This window comes from Cryptomeria japonica, chromosome 2 (assembly GCF_030272615.1).
Source record: "Cryptomeria japonica chromosome 2, Sugi_1.0, whole genome shotgun sequence".
NCBI lineage: Eukaryota > Viridiplantae > Streptophyta > Pinopsida > Cupressales > Cupressaceae > Cryptomeria > Cryptomeria japonica.
The window spans coordinates 3754253-3771989 of NC_081406.1; the positions used below are offsets into that span (position 1 = coordinate 3754253).

Sequence of the window (17737 nt, forward strand, 5' to 3'; positions counted from 1 at the left end):
TCATTCTGAAAATTCTTTTAAATTTTCTTATTGGGGTTCAAGAATCATTTCTTCTCAAAACTCTCTTATACCATCCAAATCCAAATAAAAATTTTCAATTGAGAACTAATACTTGATCAAAGTAATGGTATACTACAACAAATAAATCTCCATTTACCTTTTCAATACTAGTTAATTTGGTATATACATCATATTTAGCTACGGTATTGGTTCAATAAAGCTAATTCTTGAATGAAGGAAAATACTTACAAAATGATGGGTTTCTTAGTTAGATTTTTTTTTTTTAAGGGCAAGCGCTTTTGACTAGAGCTATGAACCAATGAGATCACATGGGAGGACCTCATCTCCATGTCATGAGCCAAGGCATCTTCGATGAAGCACTTGTACGGCTTGAGAGCACCAACCATTATTTCCATTGGCCAATGAACAAAGACAAACCATCGATCGAGCCACTGACAGTGAGAGTTGATATCAAACTTTACCCTACATTTGTGCTAGGCCTTTCTCGCAATATGCACTACTAGATTGGTTTGTCGGCACTAGTGGGCGAAGCAGATGTTTTTTTGGGATGGGGAACCTACAGACAGTCATAGTCAGTGGGGGGTGGGAAAACCTCCACCTCACCATACCGCCCAACTTGGACGACACTACATGAGGCTCGGGGGTTTCAACCTCGAGACCTCCACCCAGAGGTGCGTAGCCTACAACCACTATGATACGGGGACAACACATAGTTAGGATTGTTGATATGAGCCTTCCCATTCTATTTGACTAGTCTCATATTCATCTAGTTTATTTGAATAAATTATAGGATGAATTTCTTAATTAGAATTATAGATACAAGCCTCCACAATCTATTACACAATAGCCATAGCATCAATATATGCATTCATCTTTGGGAAAATATATTATCTCCATTTATTTAGAGATTAACCCTAAACCTTAGAAATTGCAATAACATCGAAAAAAATAATGTAAACAATTGAGATAAGGAAGGCCACATACTTGGAAATATAGCAAACTGCTTGTTATGAAGGGATGAAGTGAAAAGAGGGGGTTTGATGAAGCTTGTTGACGTGGGTATCCATTTTGAAGCGCCCTTGGAAATTATTCTCATTGTGTGAACATAGGTGACAATAAATTTGTGAGTTGGAAAAAATTGAATAGCTTTATGAAACATGTACCCATGCTAAAGGGGTACACATTTGTAATGAGCACCCATTTAGGAATGAGTCTTGAACCATAAGCGGTACTTGTTCCAAATAGGTACAAGCTTAGGTTCAAGATCCCATTCCTAAATGGGTATGTGTTCCTATCAATTTTTTTTCCAAGCTTAACACTTCCACTAAAATTGGACTCATTATCTTGCTTTTATCCCCCATAGGTACTTGAAAAATTTATCTATAACAAAGCCTTTTTTTGTTATTATTTGGGCACATATTTAGGTGAATGCCCTATTTTCTCATCCACTCAAGTGATGTTTTGTTTTATCTATTGCTTCTTTCTCTCACTGAAGACATCTTTGTTGACACCCTTAAGCCATAAATGTGTTTTCAATCGTTTGGATTTTTAAAGATAACTTATGAGACATACCATAGTAATGGCCTCAATAGGGAAGGTATTGTTCCAACAAGAAGAATCTCATAAAGCATTGAAGTTTTGAGTTGAATTTTCTTCTAGTAATGCGTTTTTGAAACCTCTCAATTTCCTTCCATTTTACCAATGAATTATTGCTAGCCCATAATTCCCACTTGTAAAGAATCACTTAGATAACTAAAAACCCAAAAAGAATCTACATAGTTTTCTAGTCCAATAACTCTACCTTCCTAATTCTATTTTGCAAAAGTTCTCTTCCTTTTCCATGTATCCCAATTGAGTTTGTTGTTGAAGTTTACCAAGATATTTGTACTAAATATTACTTCCTTTAGGATATTCTTTTCAAAATAAGAATTTAGCTGCTCTTCCTTCCTTCTACCTTCTATTAGAGAAGATCGTGATCTTTGACTTGCTAGTATTGACTTGTATACCTACCTCCTTGCATAATTGCTCTAAGGCACATAAATACTCTTTTGACCCTTGTATAGATTTAGGAGTCAAGATTAATTGTTGATGTATAGGAGAAGCGTCACAAAATAGTCTCCCAAAATAACATTGTCCCCACTTTGCATATCTGGCCATTTTTCTAGTTTGTAAGTATAAAGACTAGAAACAGTATGGTAAAAAGGACAACCTTGTTTGACACCTATCTCGCTTCCATAATTAGCTTCTATAAACCATAACAAAAACTTTCTTGAAGAAAATAAAACAACAATAAGCTTTCAATTCCCCATCCCAAACTTTTTCAATTACAACAAAGAGAAACAGACTTTTGTTATAGATCAACATAGTAAGCATACTTGGAGTAAAGTGTTAGGGAGAAAAAAGAAATATTATATTGAGGAGTTGAATCCCACGTGATACTTTTCAAAAAGCGTGCATAATGGCTTGTATCTCATGGAGAGTCAAAATTCTTATTGCTCAATTAAGAACTAATTCTCATCAACTACAATGTGAAATAGGGTGGTGGAAAAGACTGAAAGAAACTTGGGAAGAAAGGGTGTGTATGTTTTGCCCTTTAAGGGCAATTGAATATGAAAGATACTTCATTTCAGAATGTGATGCTTACATAAACATCATGAAAAATTGTGTTTTAGTCTTGACAATTGATTCTTGGTATAGTCTTTTTAGTGAAGAGACTATCAAGAAATTGAGAGAACCCATCATCATCTTGTATAAAAAAAATTGAATTGCAAAAATAGAAAAAGATAAGACTGTCTGTCCCATAAACTATTTAATATTTAATCTTATAATTCTTCATTCTCAAAATAAAATCATGATCTAAAACTTTGATTTCAAACCTACTTACTCTTTTACTCTCTTAACCTTCTACTAACAAAAATTAAAATTATTACAATTCTCATTTACATAAATTCAATTCCATCTGCGGTCCAATTCTTTTGGTCCCAAACTGTCATCGGCCTTCCTCTAAACTGCTATGCCATGGCTTCTCTGATGAATACTCTGTGAAGCTGGTTAAAAACCGTTATAAAAAATTCAACTAAATGGTTGGGCCGTCCCAAAAATTCCGAGGAGATGAGCTGGGGCCCGGGGGACACATCATGGCAGGGATGAGATTTGCTTGAAGTGATGAATTTTATTTTTCTTAAAATTCGTAAAGCTGTGATGTCACATCAGGAAAGGTGGCATTTGGCATAGCTGGAAATATTCAAATTAAGTCCCGAGAAACGTAGCTGCTGTTGCAGGGTCTACATCTTTTCAGTTGCCCAAATTCCAGAGGTGAAGTGTCGAACACATTACAAGAGAGAAATTGACATAACAGCTGGAACATACATGATCTCTTGCACCTTATGTTGCCTTCCCAACTAACGCATCATTTTATTTCAACCTATTATCATCATTTTCTGCAATTATTTGCATATTTCCTCAATTTCCATTGTTAACTATTTGTATCTCAAAGCTTTCCTTGGCAAAGATAGTTTGAATACCAGTAGCGTTGGAGAAGTTCTGGAGATTGGCTCAAGTATAACGCCAGTAAGTTATGTAAAATTCTTTACATTATTTTGCTGAAATTTAATTGCGATACTCCTGCTTTGATAAGGTTAATGCCCTGGGCATTGTGACAAATGTCGGAAATGTATGCTTAATTTGATGTTTTCATTGAATAACAATTAGCTTCCATGATATGTAGTGATTTGTTCATGTAGCTGACAAATCAAGAAGATCTCAGCAATATTTTGCACAAATCTTGTGGATTCAACTGCTTAATTTGTTTACATTGTGAGGTTTTGGGTCTCACTATCTGATCCATTATCTTAGCAATAAATTTTCGTTCCATTGTCTTTGGTGTAAGTTGCCAGTTAGGCTTATTTAATTTTGGCTTGGTCCCGTTTCTTAAGCCCTTTCTTAAGTTTCTGCTGAAGTGCATTACATGGCCGACTCTTACTTTGCCAGACCAGTCCACAGTAAACCAGAAAATGCTATTTCTGCAATTTTAATTGCCAAAGAAGCTATTACAGGTTTTGACCTCCTTTGATTATTGTCTCGAGGACACCCTGAGATTTAACACTATTCCTGCCATCTTTGAAGATACTATACTTGCAGAAACATGGGGTTTTGTTATCAGAATTGATAATCAAAGGTTCTCTGTAGAAGGAATCTGAAGCGCTGCAATTTGACCCTTGGGTTGTTCTTTTATGCACTCCTAAATTGCATTGGATCGCGGGTTCAGGTTTGCAGTCCCATAGGCTACTTTGGTAGCTTCGATTTGATTCTTTTTATTTTTGAGCTGGGTGAGGCTTAAGGCTCAAATGCTAACTCGTGCTTATTATTAGACCTAATTTCAAAGCTTCTCCATAGAGAAATTCTGTGACAGGGAATATGCACCGATCACAATGAGCCAGGCTTTTGTTAAGGTCTTCCTCCATGGAATGGATAAACTTTCAGATTGCTCTCATGGAAATGAATTTTTGAAATTATGGCAGAAAAATCCAGCTAGCATTTCTATGCTTAGTGCATCTATTGTTAGCTCAAGAGTTCTGAACTTGCATTCTTAGCAGAATATGATAATCCAAGGCATAGAATAGTCCGCCATGCTAGAGTTTGTAAATTTTATGTCGAGGCTTTTCTCTAGCCCAACTATTAAAATTTTCATATATCTTCAAAAGACCAGTGCTGAGCCATTATGTTGTAATGATAACCATATATTTTTATGTATATCGTGGCAAGGGGAAGGCCAAGAAAGATGACTTGATAGCTGCAACATTATCAATTGTCAGTGCCACATCAGTCTTTGAGTGATTAACTTTCATTTGTTTAATGTCCTTAGACTATAGGGTATAATACCTTGAAGCATTACAGTATGATATATTCAGCCAATTTTGACACACATATTGACATGACTCTTAGTTTTATCCTATCAGCTTCTGTCTCATTTATTTAAAATAAATAAAATGAGGTTTCTTATTTACTTGACATGCTATTAGAATACATCTCATTACATTTCATATCTATATCTCAATAATGGTTCAAGATGTATTATATGGTATATTAGGGGTCCTAATTCAAAGTATAGTAAGGCTATGTCAATCATGGCATTATATGATATATTATGAATTTTGAATTTTTATTCTATGAGACTTATCCATGAAATTACATTTCTATCATCAAATCTATTGATGTTTATTCTTGGTAGACAATTGTTGACCTTGAAAAGGTTCTCCTATCTCTTGATTTGATTTGTTACGGTTGTACCAACTTTGGTGGTTTTGCTGGGGCTTTAAGTATGATAATAATTCTTTTTTAAACCTATTTGAACCCTCATTTAAGGATGTTACAAATGGGTCAAATAACTCATTCTTAATAAAATGTCCTTATGGAATTCCTTTCTCAATTTTAGGTGGAAAATAAAGTGTCTTTGGATTTTGTATGTGTAGAAATGTCTTCTAATCCTAAAGATGACATTGTTTCATGTGTGTTTTTGTTTGAACTTTAGATTATTATTTCTATTAAGTAATGGGGATAATATCTAGTGTGATTTGTAACCATAAAATTTTAGAACATTAGGTTATGATAGAATTTGATGTTTGTATTTTGACCAAACTTTGATCAATAAATTAAGGAATATTTTTTTGTGTCTAATTGTAAATTACAAAAAATCAACCCCGTCTTATTTTTGATAAGCTTTCCAAAAATGTAATTTAAAAAAAAATGTTCAAGAATTTTGCACCCTATAGAGCAAATTAATGAAAAAAAATAAATCTCAATAACATGTGGAAAACTTACCTTCAAATTTTGAATTTTTTTGAGAGCATATCTAATGCATACCTCAAAACTTAGAAAAAATCAGGTATGAATTTGCAATAGTATTTAAGTTATGGTGGAAACAAAAATGTTGGCTAAAATCGTAGCTCTGATACCACTTGTTATGATATTTTTTGTGAAAAAATGTAAATATCTATAAAATAGTAGACCACTTTGAAGGGGTGGCCTCCAATAATTAGATAATAATGTATGAATTCAATATTTGATGATATGATGGTTTGGAAGAGAGTTCTCTTCCTTATTTATAGGGATAACTATATAGGGACATGCCCCTTTATTCTAGTTAATATGGGTTAAGGTAGTAACTAAGACTAATGATAAGGTTCAGCATGCCACACGTGCTTTACTTATTATACTTAGAAATATTTAATATATACTTAGGAATATATGATATTAGACTCATAACATTTGCATATCTGTAAAGATGTATGATGGCCCCTAGGCAAATAATGTAATAAACAAAAACAATATGGCTGCCTTCGATAAGGTACAATACAGTAGATATTGGTATGACTCTGCAATGGTATGCCCAATAATATTATTGAATTTGAAATACAAGATTTGCTACTAAATATCAAACAAAATATATTACTTTGAAAAGCCTCACAAATTTGAACTTATTATTAAATCTTCAAACTAACATAAAATTCCAACTACAAAATTGAAACTGGAATAACTAGAAACTTTTAGCACAATTGTGATCCTTGAGTGGAGTTATCTCATATAAGACAAGAGGGTTTTTTGTAATGTCCTCATTTTAAGCAAAACTGGTTTGTGGACAATTAGTCTAGTTCCCAAGTTTCTTGTAGGCTAATTGGTGAGCTAAGAAGAACCCCAAACTTCTCGGAGTGCTCAAGGTTGGTTAAACGGTGACTTTGGTTCTTAGCAATGAGCTCGGTTGATTTTGAAGAGCCTTAGGACACTTTCAAAATTGATTTTCGACTTTTTGGGAGCTCTCCAAACTTCTTGGAGGTGCATGCTATTTTTAGTAAGTCACTTGATTGCTTCAAATCATCATCCTAAGACTTTGGGATCATTTTGGCTTAATCATAATTGCATAGTTATATCATTTTGGTGCTTTATGCAACTTGGGTTACTTATCGAGTTATTAATTAATTGCTCACTTAAGTTGTCTAATGTTGAAAAATATTGAAAGGGCAACTTATTTTAACGGCTCAATAAAAAGGTGTTAAGTTATGTTTCAAGTTGGATGCCTAGGGTTGGCGGTCTTTATGCATGAAAAATAATATTTATTCTCCAAGGTCTTTTTGGGGGCTCATTTGCAAGGTTGACTTGAAGATGTTATTTGCTTTGCTTGGAGAGAACTTGAGTTCTTCCAAACCTCTTGAGGGACAAAAACCTTCTTGGAGTTGCTGATTTCGGGGATGAAAAGCCCCCTAGCTGATTTGGTAGCTTCATTTAGAAGTTAGAGTTGTGCTTGCAAGATAAGTTTCAGTTGGAGTTGCTTCAAGAATGGAGGATTTTGATGTCTTTTGAGTAGCTTTCCTTGCTTTGTTGATGAATGTGTGAGTTTTCATTTTGAGGGGGTTTTTGGAGATTAGACAGGCCGTACCATTCCTTATAGGTAGGTCGTACCTTGTTGCAAAGCTCTCCATTGCTGGACATACCTCTTGTAATACCATCTCAGAGTTTGCTGGAGTGTTCTTGCTGTTCAGACTGGAGTGACATATTTTAATGTTGGCTATATGGTGTCATGGGCAGATTTATGAATTTTCTTGAGGCCTTACCATATACCAAGCCATACCATGTAGTTTGAGATGTTGTGAGTCAGAAATCAAGTTGCTACAATTTTGAGCCCATCTCACCTTGCTTGGAGGCACTTTGACCAGATGATGGCATTCTATGGGCCTCGGTGTTAAATTTATGTATTTTGCATCATCTTTGGGGGTTTGTACAACCAATCTACTTCTTGTACCAGCAGCAAAAAACCTCTATTTTTTTTAATTTGGTTTCTACTAGTTATCTCTTCCTTTGTGATATGCTTGGAGTTTGTTAGATGTAGTTTTGAGTGCCCATTTTACGATTGATATAGTTGGATTTGAGTTTTCTATGTGTTGCATTAGCATTCAGCTGTCTACAAAATGTACAACAGTGAGTTCCAATTGATTCCTGCAACTTTCCAAATCATGATCTATTTGAAGTATTTTTCTTGTTGGGTTTCATTGATTATCCAAGTTATTCAGTTTATGTTCGGGGGTGTTACAACTCTTTGATTACCATCAGTTCATATCAGCGGTTATTCCTTTTAAACAGTGTTTGTATAACTATATTGCATACGGACTAGCCTTTTAATACTTTGGATGGTTATAGTGTCAAAGAGCTGATATTTTCTATGCGTTTTATATTGTAAACAGCGGATGCTAGTATTGTTAGTGGGTTTGATCTTTAGTTATCGCTGATGTACTTACCCCAGTGAACAAGTGGTTATTTTGTATTAAGCTTCCCCATTGAATAAGTGGAAGTGTTCTCTTTGCTTTTCCATTGCATAAGTGGAAGTGCCCTCTTTTCCCACTAAATAAGTGGATATTTTGTATTTTCTCACCGCTGAATAAGTGGAAGAGCTTGTTTTCATTTCTAGTATTGCGTAAGCACTCCATTGAATAAGTGAAAATTGCCAGCTTGCTGCCTAGTGCATTTCCTTTTCAGTTACAACATTCAAGTTAATTGTAGAAATCCTGAATATCGTATGCTCTCACCTTTCCCATTATAGGATTTGAGTGATTAGAATGTGGAACAGTTGTTGCATTACATCTTGTTTTCATTTTTAAAATTTTTAAGAAAACAAAAGGCTGTATACTATAGTTGTATCAAAGTGGGTGATCTTGCCAGCCTGTATTTCTTATGTTGTCATGTGGCTTGTTCTCTATGAGTGATAGAGAATTGAGATACTATAACAAAGAGAAAAGAAGGCAACTTTATTAGTTGCCACAAACTCTAGTAGAAGAGAGGTGGTGGAAGAATAGAGAACAAAGGTCCTGTGGTGCAGAGAGATTACCGACAAGCTCTAGGGAAGGTGATTCTTAGGTCGTTTTGATGAGAGTGATACGATTACTGCTTGTGCTTGGGTCTAGAAGTTGGACAACTTTTTGTCCTTGAGACCAATGCTGAAAGAAGAGGTAATTAAAGTTGCCACATTGCACTTAGATGGACCAGTCCATGACTTGGTAACCCAAGGCCAAAAACTTGTAACCACCTACGACGAGTTCACCAATAAACTCATTGAAGGGTTTGACGAAAAAGACCATGAATTGCAATTTAGAGAATTGGGATAGTTGAGATGGAAAGGGAACATTGATGCCTACATCCCTAAGTTTCAGAGACTTTCTATTTTACTGCAAATCATTTCAAAAAGAAGACTGGTGGTCTTGTTCATTGAAGGGCTAACCGAACCTCTCAAGGAATTGGTGAAAAGTTTTGACCCACCAATGCTTTAAGAAGCCATCAAGAAAGAAAGAAACATGGAATTTGTTGCTCCCAAGAGTAAATTTCCACCTAAGACCTTTCAACACAAAAAAGACAAGAAGCATTTTAACAAGGAGTCAAATTTGACCGAATATCTCCCTTCATAAAAAGATGATGACCTCCAAAAGGAGCTAAGGAGGAAAAAAATATGCTTCACATGGAAGGGGCCATGGACCCCAAGCTATAAAGTTCTTTATGAAAGGCCAAATTCTTCATCTGGGAGTATTTTCATTTGATGAAACTAAATCAGAAAATTCAGAACAACAAACTGATTTGGAGGAGAATGAGGAGAAAGAAGCATTAGAAGAGTCTAAAGAAGAAAGGGAAAATGAAGGCACTTTTTCCTAGCTTTCAAGTATGCAAAAGAATGTCTCTTTCAGGGTTCGTGTAGTGCTTTGTGGGCAGCAAGTTGTTGCTTTCATTGATAGTGGTGCTACACATAACTTCATTGACGAAGGAATTGTAGCACGGAGAGGCCTCGAAACTAAAAAATTTGAAGGCTTTAGAGAGCCATGGTTGTTGATGTATTCACTATTTCTTGCTCAAGGAGAATTCCACGTGTGAGTCTACAATTGGGTAACTATGAAGTCAATGATGATTTCTATGTGGTGAGCATTGGAGACATCGATGCTATTCTTGGCATCCAATGGCTTCATTCTTTGGGATAAATTACTCTAAATTCACAAACAATGGAGCTGAAATTTTAAAAAGGTGTTGAGAGGAATGCCTAATTGAGGATCCCGAGTTGTCAAATAAACAAAGTACCTTGAGTTTGTGAGCTGGGTCAACCTTGTGAGGTCTGAGAACACATGACTAACCGCTAAATGGTTTGATAGGTCTGATATGCCTTTGGGTGGTGTCTACAGGTTTAGGATAGCCACTATCAGCCAAAGCAATTGCCAAATGTCAACTCTAATCGATCACTCTCAATGCAATGCTGTTGCATAAGATATCACAAGTCTGAAACTGACTATTACAGAGGCTACAGGTCTGAAATGTCCCCTGTTGCAATTCAAACAGCAATGCAAACTCCTCAAAACTCTCACCAAATTTTGCATAGATCACCTCCAATGAAGTTCCAACAACTTAACGCATACCCAACACCATTCAATATTCTCAAAATGACTAAGAATAATTATTTGCAGGTATGAACATCATCGTTTTTAGTCATACCCAGGTTTGCAATGAACTGTAACAAGCTGTAGAATGCCAAAAACAGGGATACTCACCAGGCGAGCTCCAAATCACGTCCAACACACCGAGAAGGTTCGCAAGATCATTCAACACCATGAAATGCAACTCCCACACACACCAAGATCACTGCAAACATGTGATGTAAAACTGAAAATTGATACCAGACTTATGTGGGTCTGAAATTACCTTGTTGTAGTAGGAACAATGGCTGTACGACCTCTTTAAATTCTTTCAACATCTATTGTGCGCCCCCAAATAGGTACAAATAGTTACTAAAGATCAAAACGCCACCAACCAGCCTTGAAAGAACCCTCAAAGTGCAGTGCTTGGACTGTTTTGTTCCCATGCCTAGCACTAGGCATCAAAATGTATGGTACAGCCTAGCTGGAGTGAAGTGCAAGTCTGCATCACAATAAATACCATCTTAGATGTTTATGGCTTGAAGGAGATTCATCATAGACCTTGTTCAAACTGGTATTAGATGATAATCTTGAGTTTCCTTAATTCCAACAAGTGGTACAGCCAGCTACAAGTGCATGGTACGACCTGCAATGGAAATCTTCAAAAACATTGAAACGCACCTCCACATTTCTTTTCAAACTTCACCAAACTCATAAAAAATCAGCAAGGATAGAAAACATCAAGAACCTCCATACTGAAACTCTAAAACTAAAAAGTCTATTGAAGCACAATGGTGATCCTTGAAATGAAACCACACCCAAATCCTGCTAGGGATTATCTTTCAAATCTGAAACTAGAAATCTGATGAGGGTTTTCGTCCTCACAAGATTAGAAAGGACACACAAGTTCAATCCAATAGCATAACGGTATGTGTAATCTTCAACATATTTCCAAACAAGAGCTGAATCCTCCTTTTATAGCTTTGGAGGGAAAAGGAAATTCAAAAATATAAAATAATTCAGTTTTCCTCTTGAAAGATCTCTTCAAAAATATAAAATAGTTTTTCATTTGCAAGTCCCCTCACATTTCCCTAGGTGTCCACTTCTGAGGGGAAAAAATAAACTTTATTAAAATATAACACTTACGTAAATATTTAAGTGTTAAACATTAGAGACTTAAGTGTATATTTTGAATATACCATAAGACTTGTGGTAAGCATTGCCAAGGCATTCAAAATCAAATCTGAACACACCATGATTTAATTGAGGATGTGGGAAGATGACTGATACCAACTTGGTGAGTTACTAAAAATAGACTTGATCTCCAACAAGTTTGGAGAACATCCCAGGAGTTCGAAATTGCTTCTGAAGCATCATTGTAATCCATGACATCCACTAAATTCAGCGCCACCAACAAAAAACTTGAAATATTGGACTTATATCGTCCAAGATGTTTGAAGTCCTCCCAAACACACCAAGAACCTTACAGGAAAACTCGGAAACTAGCCAAAAGCTCAAGAAACAAAATTGCTCAAAATGAGGACATTACAAAATGGAAAGTAGCTGCATGAAGCTTTCCAGTAACCTCAATGATGTCATCTCCCTCCCTTGCATATGAAAAAATCAAGTAGAAACAACTTGGATAGTATTTTGAACATTTGAGGCTGTTCAACTAATTACTTCCAATGACATGCTAGTTTTGAATATGTGAAATCAATCAGCTATATGATCTTTAAAACTCTGATGTATCCTCCTAGCCATTCTATCACTTAAAGTATATTTTTAAATAGGCACTTATCTCACAAGACCAAGAAACATGATCAAGCAACAAAAAACAAGTGAAAAACAAGCGAAATATAAACTTGGTACATTTTCAAAATTTGATGCATAACTTAGGTTTAATGAAGAAAAGTATTTTTAAAAATGTGGCTACAATGTGTTGCAAAATCCTAAACGCTAGAAATGAAACAAAACACAAAGAATCGAGCATGATTAAGCAATGAGGAATTAGTTCCAATCTTTATGAAACCCAAATAAACAATAGAAATCAAAATCTCATTGATTCAGAGTAGCGGACTTGACTCAATTGGCTGAAAGCATCTTGTTTCAGGCAAGTGGTCATGAGCTCTAATCTCCCTGTCAGTGTGGTACTGGATGGCATGTTGTGCAAGTGTCATTGGTCATCTTAAAAAAATTTCTTGACACAATGTAGCTTATAGGGGGTCTACATCGATTTTTGCAGTCTAAAAATAAATAAATCTCATCGATTCTTCATTGGGACAAATCATGACCAATATTGACATTACTAACCACATGATTACTAGTAGTTGTTGTAAAGGGGGCATTGGATGCATTTGTGATCCTTGGATTTGATCCATAAATATACAATTAGAACAAAAATAGTCAAGGGAAAATAATATACTAAAGCTGAATGAAGTAATGCAAGTTAACTGCAAAGCTAATGTCTAGTTAATGAAGGTAGTCAGGGCTTATCTATGGATTATCTAGTGAAATTGTTTATGGAACGTTTGTTGACAATGCGTTCTAGACTATGTTGTTAATGCAGTCCTCCAAGTTAGTAGTTTGTAGCTACCTATTCTATAAGAAATTAATCAATTAAAAAAATGTAGTTCTGGAAAATAGTCCTGCTTTCTAGTTAAAAAAATCTACATTATCAGTTACAAACACTGGATGATCTCCTTTTGACTATTCTTTCATCAATCTGCCATTTTTATGTGTAGAGATAAGGAATGATACCTTATCCCCATGGATTTAGTCTCTTAATGTATTGAATTTTCAGGACAAGTATGGCAGATGATGGAAAAGCGATTGCTGTTATCATGGTGGGAGGACCAACAAAAGGTAACCCATTACTTAAAAACAGTTACAGCTTTGATAAATTTTATAGAGGATAAAATTGAAATTTTATTATCATATCTTTTTGCTAAAATTGGGTTTCTATATATATACAGGAACACGTTTTCGGCCTCTGTCACTTAATATAGCAAAACCTTTATTCCCTCTAGCTGGATTTCCAATGGTTCATCATCCTATTCTTTCTTGCAAGAAGGTACTCTACTCTTACATAACTATTGCAGATGATCATTTGAAGATTCTTTGGAGTGTTTGAGGCATACTAAAAGGAATTTGTATATACTATTTTTGTGTCAGATTCCAAATTTGGCTCACATTTACCTTATTGGATTTTATGATGAGCGTCTATTTACTCTCTACCTATCCAATGTTTCAAGTGAACTGAAAATTCCTGTAAGGTTGGTCTCTGCACCATTTTTTACCTTACATTGTCATCATAGCAATGCTTATTGTGAGATAGTGATGCATATTGTACTTAGCTGTGAGTAATCATTCATCAAATAAAAAATTCTGTGGTTTTTTATGGGGTTTCTATAATTTTAAGGGGAATTAACTATGGTGTGACCCCTGCTGTTTCCTTACCATGCGTTGAAAATTTTGGATCATGGCAGTTTTCTACGGAGTAGAATTCAGTTGATGTCTGAGCTGTACCATATTCCTTTTCCTATATGAGTCGCTACATTTCTATGATGGAATTTTCTGAAAGAAGAATTAGTTATATATTAGCTGATTATTGCACAACATTTAAATACATGGAAAGGACTATAACTTCTTTTAGTGCAAATTATAATTTAGAAAAATAATATCCATTTCCATTTTCACAGTTCAAGAGAAAGGGATCCTATTGCTCGATAACTCACTACTATGAATTGTAGGTAAGTATTTCAAGGAGAAGCAACAAGCAAGTTTAAACTTTAAGCTAACAAAAGAATGCATGCATGCAAGTATAGGATCAGTTAATGGCTTTCGCCAGTTTTTGCCACTTGTTTAAGATATTTTGTATTCATTAAAAGGATCATAATATTTCTTGAAGTGACAGCCCGCGGTTCATGGTAGCCTGCACGTTTCTTTAAGCCACAAGCTATGGACATTTTATATCACTGTATATTGAAGCTTTAGAGTCTGTTAAAGTTATTTCTCCTAATCAACTTCTTTTCAAGCTCCCAAAGGTTAAAAAACATATAAGGAATGTCAATATCTTTTCATTAAATATTATCATACACTTTGTTAAAGCTTGGTGCCCCTTAATTGCTAAATTGGCAAACTAGATGCCAAAAATGCACCAAGAAAATGGGAAATTGGAAGGAGAGGAATGAGAAAGAAGCTAAAAACTAGAAATTTAAGAACCGAGTTGAAGAATGTTGTATTATCACAATACAAAATACATCAAGCAAATTGGAGAAACAGATTAGAGCATTTAATATTGAATGAACATGTAATACCGACTTAGGTTTGGCAATAGACAAAACTACAAGGAAACATGACGATTCTATGTCTAGAATTATGTCCTAAATTCTCTAGTGTACCCAACCATAGGTCTTTGATTTCTAATGCATAAACTTAGAATTGTGTCTCACAAGTCAAAGTTAAGAATAGAATTATGCAAGAATGAAAGAAAGAAATTATATTAACGTTCATGGATGACCAAAAGTAGGTCAATGGGACTTGAGAGTTCATCAATATACAATAGAAAGTTCTATGAAGAGAAAATCCTAGAGAGGCCCAAAAAGGTGAAGGAACAAAAACAAAGATACAGTACAGCTGTGGACCACAATTATATATGGTCAAGAAACCAATACAAATAGCCAAGTAAGGGTAACAGGATCTCTAGGGAGCATAAGTTGAGGAGTACTAGAGAGATAGGAGGTAAGTGTCATCAAATATATCTGTCCAGGCTTGAAGTGGAGGGGTCATTGGTATCATCATTGATCCTATGAAAGGATCTGATGGTTCTCATTGAGGAGTGTCTAAGAGAAAGAGGGCTGATCTGGGGGATTCTAAGAGGAAGCATGTGTTAAATTTATGATCAGATTTTGAACAATGCAGATATAAAACAATCTACACAAGTTTGCACAGCCTATACCCTGGGAAAACCTTCCAACTTGAAGGTAAAAAACCCAGCAACAAAAATCTCTGTTTATATTTATAAGTATATGTATGTCTTTACAAGAATGCTTCACTCCTTGAAGTTATATTAATAGATCAAATCACCCTAGACTGCTGTATATGCAATCCTAACTGCTGTAAGATACATGAACTGCCAAAGGATGAGTTATCTTCTTCGATCTGACTAGAATATAATGTGCGATCTCCTGATGAAGGAATATGATCTGCTGTAGAGTGAATTCGGACTGCTGAAGGATGTATTCAGTCTGCTGAAGGAAGTATTCAATCTATATCAATTCATCGCCAAGGGAGGAAGATTCGATCTTCCTTTATACTTAACGGAGGTGCCCCTTCACCAAGGGTCGGCACTCTCCAAAAACATCACGACCCAATACAAGAGGTGGTGGACTTCCAAGTCGGCCCCATTGGTTAATTGATATTTAGCAAATCGGTTATGCTAATATACATATACCGATTCATAATTACATTTGCATATTTAATACATATTTAAATCGGTTCTATAAATGTCTAAGGCCGATAGGCCAATTAGACATTTGTATTGACTATGTTAGCCTGAAGGAATCCGACCATAGCTATATTATCATTAACAGCATGGTACCCTCTTTAGAATCAAACCTAACATCCAAGATATTTTGTTGATAAACAATATGTATATGCCATACCTGTAGGCTGTAATTATGGTCTATATACTTTCAGATGGGTGGTTTTTTGACTATGATATAGGATGTTCTAATATACTAAGATAACAGCCTGCTATGAATTGCAAAATCTTGCAATCTTTATGTAATTTGGCCAGTACTATAATTCTGGCATTTTTTAATCTTTTCACTTTAATATATAAATTACGGCTTATGCCTTTTACTAAAAAAAAAAAAACCTAACATCCAAGGCCAATGTAACTCCCATAGAAATGATGAAGCTCATAATATGTGTTTATCCATGTGATTATCATTAAGGGAGTGGTTGGAGAGGTGTAAATCTATCTCAATGAGAAGGAGTCAAGCACACCATTGGAAAGAAGCTGAACCACATTTCTGAGGCAGAATGTGCTGGGGCATTTGAGTAGATGTGAGAAAAAATTATTATAAAATTTGTAATGGGGGCTAGTTGTATCCTCACAAATGATCATTTTCACAAAACATAACATTCAATCTGCTTCCATCCCTTACCAATTCCCAAGTCCAAACCCAAAACAAATCAGAACAAATCAACTAACATGAACTAGTTTGAAACTTCTTAAAATCACACACTGAAAATTTCATAGCAAAACAGAAACTGCAATATGAATCATCGAATTGCAACATGTGAAATGATATGCACAGAAAGCCATTCCCTAGAACAAATTATTGTAGAAGTAAATCCTTCACGTTTATTTCCCTAGTATGACAGTTGAAGGCAATGTTCAAATAGGAAATGGTATAGTATATAGCAATTTTTAGACAAAATTTGGTGCCCCCCATAAAAATAATCATTAATATAGACAACAATGAAGTTTCACCATACAAACAGAAAACAAATATCACACACACCTAAGACCCAACTCAGGTTGAATTTGCTACTCTACATTTATGCAGAAGTCAATAGGCTTTGTAATAACAGTCATAAAAAGTAAGTCCTCTAGCTGTTGCTGACCCAAGGGTAGTAGTGGCCCTCTTAGGCTCTATTTATGGACCCATAGTGGAATCATACTATTGCCCTACAGGCTGGTCACTGTGTTCTGGCTTCTTTGCTAAGGTAGCTTTACTTCAGCCTTAGTTTTAATTGGTACTGTTTCAAGTATTGACAGGGTTTAACAAAGCACAATTTTATTACAGAGTTATAAATCAGATCTCAACATGACCATTAATTGCTAATCTAAACTAATGCAAATTACAGACTTCTTTTGTATTTTGGATGCATTTATTATTTATAGCTTGAGTTTCTTTCTATTTTCTAATTGTGATTCTTCTGTCTGTTGAAACTTTTTAGTTACAGTTACAGTTCTTTCAATTATAAGATGGAAAAAAATCGCTGTACTTTTCTGACAGAAATTTAAAATTTTGTAGATACCTTTGTGAGGATAAACCCCATGGTTCAGCTGGCGCATTGTTTAAATTCCGCGATCTTTTAATGGAGGACAGTCCAGTAAGCTTCCTTTTTGTTTCAGGAAAATTGCATTTTATCAACCACATTAATATGCAAAATGTTGGCTTGATGCCAAGTCCAACAATGCTAGTTTTCTGTGTATTAAAGTTTGCTAAGTTTTGGAACTTTTGAGCCCATATACTTTCCTAATCCAG

The 17737-nt window shown here is 35.1% G+C and overlaps 1 protein-coding gene across 1 annotated transcript in view; it reads left to right on the plus strand.

The window, feature by feature from the left end:
- The first annotated feature begins 2969 nt into the window (after window positions 1-2969).
- The window catches only part of LOC131052309 (uncharacterized), a 67236-nt gene continuing 52468 nt past the window's right edge, over window positions 2970-17737 (plus strand). Inside the window, exons 1-5 of the mRNA XM_057986936.2 lie at window positions 2970-3591; window positions 13258-13319; window positions 13430-13527; window positions 13629-13729; window positions 17504-17582. Of these exons, the coding sequence (XP_057842919.1) occupies window positions 13265-13319; window positions 13430-13527; window positions 13629-13729; window positions 17504-17582 (333 nt within the window). The 5' untranslated portion in view covers window positions 2970-3591; window positions 13258-13264. The remainder of the gene's footprint in view (window positions 3592-13257; window positions 13320-13429; window positions 13528-13628; window positions 13730-17503; window positions 17583-17737) is intronic.